Source organism: Vipera berus, assembly GCF_964194415.1.
Source record: "Vipera berus genome assembly, chromosome: 9".
Lineage (NCBI taxonomy): Eukaryota > Metazoa > Chordata > Lepidosauria > Squamata > Viperidae > Vipera > Vipera berus.
In genome coordinates, this window is record NC_138212.1 from 7,750,938 (window position 1) to 7,759,388 (window position 8,451).

The 8,451-nt window shown below is 39.6% G+C and overlaps 1 protein-coding gene across 1 annotated transcript; it reads right to left on the reverse strand.

Annotated features, from left to right (window-relative positions):
• Window positions 1-2,969: 2,969 nt before the first annotated feature.
• Window positions 2,970-7,991, reverse strand: COX6B1 (cytochrome c oxidase subunit 6B1). The gene is made up of 4 exons (XM_081335171.1): window positions 7,837-7,991; window positions 4,579-4,687; window positions 3,560-3,660; window positions 2,970-3,197 (listed from the first exon to the last, which is right to left on the reverse strand). The coding sequence occupies exons 2-4, from the start codon at window positions 4,682-4,684 to the stop codon at window positions 3,144-3,146; spliced, it is 261 nt and encodes an 86-aa protein (XP_081191297.1). The 5' UTR covers window positions 4,685-4,687; window positions 7,837-7,991; the 3' UTR covers window positions 2,970-3,143.
• Between the last annotated feature and the right edge of the window lie 460 nt (window positions 7,992-8,451).

The window sequence follows — 8,451 nt, forward strand, 5'->3', positions numbered from 1 at the left end:
CACTGAAACTGGGCCCACCCCATTGCCACAAATGGGGGAAAAGAGGAGATACATCCTGCAACATCATGTGATGTTGCAAGTTTGACATGCCTGTTCTAAAGTCTCAACATCTTTTTTACATCGTGGTGACCAAAACTGGATGCAGTATTCCAAGTGTGGCTTTACCAAGGCATTGTAAAGTGGTATTAGTACTTCGCATGATCTTGATTCTGTCCCTCTGTAATTGTAGCCTAGCCCTGTGTTGGCTTATTTGGCAGCTGCAGCACACTTCAAAGCATAATACTAATGTCAAAAATGTGTGGTTTTGGAAAAAGTACCATTTACTAATGAAAGGATAAAGTGTTAACAATAGCAGATATTTTGTGGTATTTTACTTTTGTTCTAATTATATACTAATAATGTATTAGTAAACACATGATTATTGATGAATATAAAACATGAAAGAAGATTTCTTTCTTAAGTCTTTAGTTTGTTTGGGATGGTCTCTTCTAATTTTAAAAGACTTTTTTTAAGTTTGAAAATTGTTTTAATTGTGTATGTTAAGAAAGCTAAACAAAATTGTTCTTAAAAATCTTAAACATACCTACTAAAAAATTTTATCTTGATTCCAAAGTATTTGTTTTCCTAGGTACATTATTTCAAAATGATAACACATGGATCATGACTTCACTGCATATATTATAAAAATAATTTGTATGTGATATCGTGACATCTGATAGCACTGAAGGCTTCTGGAACAAAGGGAAATTGTTTAGTCTAACTGTTGGTTTCTGGCTTTTTAAAAATTTTTTAAATCTTTTATTGATTTTTTTAAAACATGGATCACATAATTGTTGGTTAAAAGTGTGATTGCTGGATTTACATTTGTAAGGAGAAATTATTAACAATTAGTTTCTATAATACATAAACCATATATTTAAACAAGTATTTCTTCTCTGATAGATCCTATCTATAATCTTTTCACTTTGAAATTTTTCTTTTGACCAGTAACTTTCTTGATCAATGTATTTTGCTAAATCAAAATGTTTTTCCATGTTTTTCCCCCAACCAATTATACAATTTATTCCAGATTTCATAATCAGTTTCACTTTTATCCTTGAGTTCTAACGTCAACCTATGCATTTCAGCACAGGGTAAAATCTTATTACCTCTTCTGAGGGTGTCTCCTTATCTTTCCATATCTGTGCAAAGACTAATCTTGCTGCTGTTAGCATATATAATAATAGGTATAAGGATCCTTTATTTTATCTGTCCTTGGTAATACCCAGCAGAAAAAGTTCTGTCTTTAGCTCAATGTTTTGCCTTAATATCTCTTCTAACCAGTTTTATCCAATGCCAAAATTTTTATGCTTTTGAACATTCCCACCACATACGGTAATAGTTCCCTAGCAATTCTTTGCATTTTCAACATTTCGGTGAGGTCTTTTTATCCATTTTCGCTAATCTCACAGTGGGGGGAGGTGCTACCTACAGAACACCTTGTATAAGTTTTCTTTGTACGCAGTAGCTAATGTGAGCTTCCTGTTCCTTTCCCATAGTTCTTGCCATTTGTCTAAATCAATACCATAACCAAAATTTTTATTCTAAATTAACAATGTGTCTTTCACTTGCTCTTCCAACATATCCTGTGCCAGTAAATATTGATATATCCTTTTTCTCTCTTTATTTTTTGTGGCCCAGGCCCAGAATGGACTTCCAAAAGCAGCATCCAGAGAACATATTTGAATCCCATCACTGTTCAGGCTGCATGATATAGAGCCAAGTTACATAATGATGCGAAGGGTTCTGGAACAAAGGGAAATTGTTTAGTCTAACTAAACAACTAGTCTAGTTGGTTTCTTGCTTTTTGTAATCAGCTTTTGTAGCAGAGAAATTTCATGCAAGCTTGGGAAATGTCTACGTGGATGGGATATACTGAAGGAGGGAATAAGGGACTGTAGAGGAATGATTGATGTCTTTCTTAGGATGTAATGGCTCTGTTGTCTGATTTTCATTGGCTAACAAAGTTTGTAAAGCAATGCTACCAACTTTCTAAGACGTGGCACTTCTGGACGTGACTCTCCCAGTATTCCAGATTTTTCGCCACCCAGCTGCTTAATTTGATCAAATAAAGTGCTGCTTGATCAAGAAGTGCCCGATTGGGTTATCTAATTAGATTAATATGGTATCTCAAGTTTAAGGGACTGGGACCTTACAGCACCATGCATGTATTTAATTTGTATGGTGCCATCACAACACACATGCCTCTGACTCCCTAGTAGATACTGCCTTTAAGAGGATATAGAAAATACATAACACCAGACATAGCACCCAAACCTTTTTCTGCTAGAAAGATGTATAGTTGGGGTCTTCAAACCTGGCCTTTTTATGACTTGTGGACTTCAACTCCCAGAATTCCTCAGCCAGGCACACTTGAGTTTTGAGGGATATTTTCACTCAACTGTTTAAACTATGAGTCTCCTCTTCATAAAACAGTTGTTGGCTTAGCCTGCTCAAGAGTTAGCCTGCAAAGAAAGACACAATAATCTAACACAATGTGTGAGCCCTTTTCAAGATCAGATATTTATGTGTTCACTGGCTGCCTATGGTAAGAGGAGGCAACATATGAGGCTATTCAAATATGTTGAAATCAAGACCATCTCCCCAAGTAATTTTTTCACGTGGCACTTGCTTAGCCCAGAACCTGGGATTAGCAACTGAGAAATGAGCAGGTGTGAAAGGGCTGACCCTGATGTAATAATTCCTGTTATCACCCTTACAAGCAGCTATAAAGTTTCCCATGTAAATATAAGCTATTTAATGCAATGAATGGAAAGGCTTCTATCTTGTTAAAAGGGGTCCAGTGAGAAAGCACCACATATACCACAGCAATGACATTTGTCCCATTCTTTGAGAACATTACCATAGATAAAGCAAGCGGTAGAACATATTCATGAATCATTAATGGAGTTAGCAGGATAAACACAGGCCTGGGTATTATGCATTTTATTAGAATGGGTGATATCCAAGATTTTGTACTATTAAATGATTCAGATGCTCAAGCAGCCAAGAGCCATTTCAGACAATCCTTCAGATGTACACATAGAAAGGACTCAGCAGTGCAACATCCTGAATAGGGGGAGATACTGGCAGACGAAAAAACATTAGATTTTGCCTGGAAAAGAGCCATTTTCCCGAAGTTCATCCCAGTTGTCAACCTGCAAAAGAACAGGATATTCACCGTTTCTCAATAAGAGTTATGCTGTAGAACTGCAACTCTTCCATACAATTATGCTTCTCAATTATGTCCAGAAAGAGAGGGACAAGAAATATTTTGCATACAATTCTGAATGGAGTTTTTTGACGGTGTGGAGTTGGTAATCAATTGTTTCCCAGATGTACTAGAACTGCAACACCCATAATTAATATGCCAGGGATTCTAGTGCTTTACTCTGAACTATTTTGGTCTGATCGTTCATGGCTGACCCACTGAAAAGGGAGAGATCTTTTACAGAGTGTCTTCATTTGCCCTCGTTTCTTGTACAAAAATGCTTCAGCCAGACTTATGTAATTTACTTACCCAGAAAGAAGGGCACAGGGATGAGTATACTTTTTTATACCACTGACAGACGTAGGGATCAGAGCCTTTGGCATTCATAGCTTTCTCACAGCGATGGAAATCTACCAGGAAAAAAAAAATCAAAATGCATCTAATCTGGGATCCGGAAGAACCCGTAAAACAGAACTGTGTATAAGCCTGAAGAATCTACAAGACTGTGTATTGTCCAACACCTGGGGTTCCAAAATTAAAAAAAAACAACACTTCCCTGTATCCACCATTTTGCCCTCCCACACATCCAAATACATTTTTATGACAATGATGATATAACATCAGTCCTGTTTTCGCAATCTCCAATCAATTGTTCCTATGGAAAACGTTAGTGGGGATTCAATACTGTGTTATACAATCAGCCTAACCAGAAAATAAAAATTATCAAATCCCCACAACTCAATATTCTTGGTTGCATATTTATTTATTATTAAATGTATATGACATTTGATCTCACTACTGCAGTGACTCTTATATGCAAGATAAACAGTGGTTTTCAGAAGATTGAGGAGTTTTTAACGCAATCAGGACTGCCTGCCTGGTATAGTTAAAATTTTGTTTTACCATGGTAAACTATAACCCAAGCTGTCAAAAAAGTTCAAAAGATAAATTACAGAGAAAAAAGGAAGTGTGCTGTGCTGTGTTAAAACTAAAAAAATAATTTGTTAAAGCCAAAGAAATTATTCTTCATCGTGTAACTAGTGTTTTAAATATAGGTAGAAGCGGCAGGAATACCATTTATTGTTTTATCCTCTTTTAATTTTTGTATTTATATCTTTTAACTTTTTATTGTTGTGAGCCGCCCTGAGTCCTCAGGGAGAAGGGCGGCATATAAATTTAATAAACCTTAAACCTTAAACTTTCCATAAATATATTATTTTTACTTCAACAGAGAAAAACATGTTTTACAAAAATTTCAGAATATGAAATCTTTTTTTCATATCCATAATGCAGAGACGCAAACATTCACATGCATCAATTATACTAACCAAGGTAGTTCTGCCAACAGCCCCGTGTTTGATTTTGATTGGGGAATCTACTGTCGAATGGAGCTGTTTTGTAGTTCTCTATCTTGCTTCTTATGGATTCAGACATTTTCTGAAAATAGATATGAAATCAGGAAATTGATATATCCTGGTGCTTCAAAATGTCAACTATTAGAAGACATTTCCTGAGGGGGAAAAAAATCATGTTTCCCTATGGCAATTTTATTCCCCAAAGAATTTAATACAGGATTGCCCTAGATATTTTATTCTAAATAGAACCCCGCTCACAAATCATTGTCTACTCCCTATTGTATGCCTTCTTATTTGTAATCTTATAATCCCTTCCTCTATAATGAATGTATATACAAACATTAATTCTTTTCTAATTATCTCAGTGCTGGAGTGAGCATTCCAAAGGACAGAGCAATGGGGGAAGGGGCTGCAAGAGCTATCCTTTTTACTTGGCTTACTTGTGAGTCAGGTTTTGGAAACCTTTCCCACCCTTTGTCCTCACCCAGATGTTTGGGATAGTACTCTTTGGACAGTATAAAGCAGGGAACTTGAAAATTGGTCCTTTTATGACTTGTGGACTTCAACTCCCAGAATTCCTCAGCGAAGCAGGCATGCCTGGCTGAGCAATTCGGGGAGTTGAAGTCTACAAGTCATAAAAGGGCCAAGTTTGAAGACCCCTGCTATAAAGCAAAGGAAAGCTAAGTAAAATCACTAGTACATTTGTGGTCATGTGATTGGACTTAGGAACAGTTTTGTTTAACAACTGAGTTGCCTGTCAAGGACTACTGGTACAGTCTGATTCTCCTAGCTGCAATCAGTGAAATAAATCAAATCTTCTGCTCACATCAGCTATAGAAATATGTCTGGAACTCCTTCCTGCTAAATAGAAAAAAGCCTTGGTATCCTTACCAGTGACCAACACCTATTTTAATCTAATACATTAATATGCCTCTCCATTTTAAAAAACCTTGATAACAGACTGGACAGATGGTTTCATCCTTAAACTTTACAGCAGACAAGCTAGATTTTAGCAAACCAGTTCTACATATATATTCTAGCCTTCTGAACAGAAATGATATGTATGACATAAGGCTTCAGAATGCTCACATGCCAAGAAATTGGAAGCAGATACTTTATTCTGCACTTCTGCTTGCTGGCTTTGGCCCAAAATAATAAAAGTGGAGGTGGTTAATCAGATTAATAAACAATTAAACATCTGAACCTTGAACAGATGACTAAATAAACAACTTGCTTATTTATTAGTTCAGTCTAGATGCAGTTTGAAAGAAACTTGCATCTACCAGAGTGATAGTGTCTAAGCAGCTCCTGAAATATTTCAATTGAACAATGGGAAGAAAGCATAAATTTTCATTAAATTACTAGTTGTGTCCCTTTAATTGAGACTTCATGACTCTTTACAGAACAGAAGAGCACCTTTCCCAATATGATTATCTGGGGGGGGGGGAATGAAAGGTACAAAGGTATCTTGCCTGCAGACAGGAAAACAATAACAAAAATGACATGCCATATGTGATACAGTGTGCCCCTTTAGTATGAAGTACTGAAGATTTATACACATTAGCTGGGTTCAACAGCAGCCTATGCTCAGACTACAAAACAGATGTTGTGTTCTCACAATATCCAATACCCAAAGAAAACAATTGTATGAAGGCTTCACTTGTGACTGACATGGTAAAACAGTGGCTTCCCACCATTCACCAAACTATAGTTACTGCCCCATTCCATTTCAAGGCTACCCCAGCTTTGTGAGAATTCTGCTATTAGGAATTCAAGCTGTTTTAGCAAAATCAAGGTAAAAACAAGAAGGGGGGGGAGGACCTTAATGCTCAAATGTGATGTACCCTAAGTTTCTTGCCAATGTTCCTAATCTTCATGTAAGTGCTAATCCACGATGAAAAGACAAGACAAGCTATTTGGGCCAAACAGAAATACTGTCACACAATCCCCCAACTAATGATGATGATGTTTTATTAAACTTGTGGAATACTGTCATTTGGCTGCAAGGTTACCTTTTGTATTAAGTCTGCTTGGGTGCACATTCTTTTTGAACATTTTTTTTTTTTGCTACCGGAAGCCCTCGACTTACAACAGTTCATTTAGTGAATGTTCAAAGTTACAATAGCACTGGCCATTTTTCACACTTATGACCATTGCAGCTTCCCCAGGGTCATGCAATTTACATGCCAATCCTTGACAACTGATTCGTATTTATGCCGGCTAGAGTGTCCCGGGTTCACACGATCATCTTTAGTGATCTTCTAATAAGCCAAGTCAAAGGGGAAAGCCAGATCCACTTAACAACGGTGTTACCAACTTAACTAATTTTACTAATTTAACAACTGCAGTGATCCGCTAACAATTGTGGCAAGAAAAGTCATAACATGGGGCGAAATTCACTTAGCACATTTCTCGCTTGTGCAACATACGTTTTTGGCTCAGCTACGGTCATTAATCCGAGGACTACCTGTATTTTGGAGAAGGCTGTCTTTGGGTGAGGCCACAAAGGGCTTGGTCTGAATGGAAAGAACTTCTTCTGCCCAGGACAAATTGAGAGGGCAGATTTCACCCAAACCGACCTCCTCCACCCCCTCCCTCCCTCTGAGCCCCCTTTTTTGTAGTAGTTGAGGGGTGCTGGGTGCCAAGAATAAAACGTGGAGGTGACCAAGGAAAGTAGGACTGTCTCTATGAGCCCCTTCCTCAACGGATGCCCAGGGAAGGCAAGGCAGGTTCCCCATCAACAGAACCAGAACTGGGGCTCTTGGGGGTCCAAACTTCCCGAAGGACCCCGGCCTCCTCCTCTTGCTGCCACCGCATGCCCTGGACTCCAACCTTCCTCACCCCTGGAGATGGGAAGGCCTGGAAAAAAACTGGAAAAATTGGGGTGGGGGGGAAAGAGGGTTCCCCCATTTTTCCCCAAATGGTTTTGGAAAAAAAGGGGGGGAACTGTTTTTTTTCCCATTTTTCCAGGGTTTCCCCCCCTCCAGGCTTTCCCATCTCTCCCCATCCCCCAAACTGAGGTGCTAATGGCCAGGAGGACGCAGCCTGCGACCCAAAGACCCGGACGGGCGTGTTTCCCCTTCGGGGTGGAGGTTTCCTCTGCACCGGGCCTTCCCGCGCTCTTGCCAAGGGTCGGCACTGCCGGGGAACCCCCTCCAAGGACGGAAGCAAGGCCCGGAGCAGCTGGGCTCCTCTCCCCGACCGGCTGCTGGCCAGCTTTCGGCTTCTCACCGCAACGAGACCGACGAAGCAGCGGCTTCCTCAAAGTGACTTTCACCTGCAGAACAGGCCACCAAGATGCCGGAATCAGCGACGGGGAGGCTAGAGCAGCACCGGAAGAGCGGGCGCAAGGACGCTCTAGCTCCGCCCCTCGTTTTCCTGTTAGGTTCCCCAACTCCAAAAGGGCGGAGGTGGGGAACTGTGGCTCCCCTTATGACTTGTGGACTTCAACTCCCAGAATTCCTGAGCCAGGCCGGTTCCATAGCTGGATACTCTCCCCCTCCCTCCTGTTGTACAGACTTCAGCTTCCCTAATTCCCCACAATTAGCATCCTGACTGGGAAATTCTAGGAGTTCAACTCCAGGCATCTGGAGAGGATGAAATTTAAAGGTTAAGGCTTATTTTAACCAAGTCAAATTCAAACAAATGACAGCTGTGCACAGTTTCCATCCAGTGCTGTGCATAGCCAGCTTTCTTGATCTCCTTTTCCAAAACTAAATCCTAGAATGGAAAATGTGGAGTGTTTTCAAACCGGTCTCACAACCCTGAAAATTGTTGGACCTAAGTTAGTATCACTTGCGACCACTATTCATAATATGGAAACAGTCGTCTTTCCAGACCACCCAA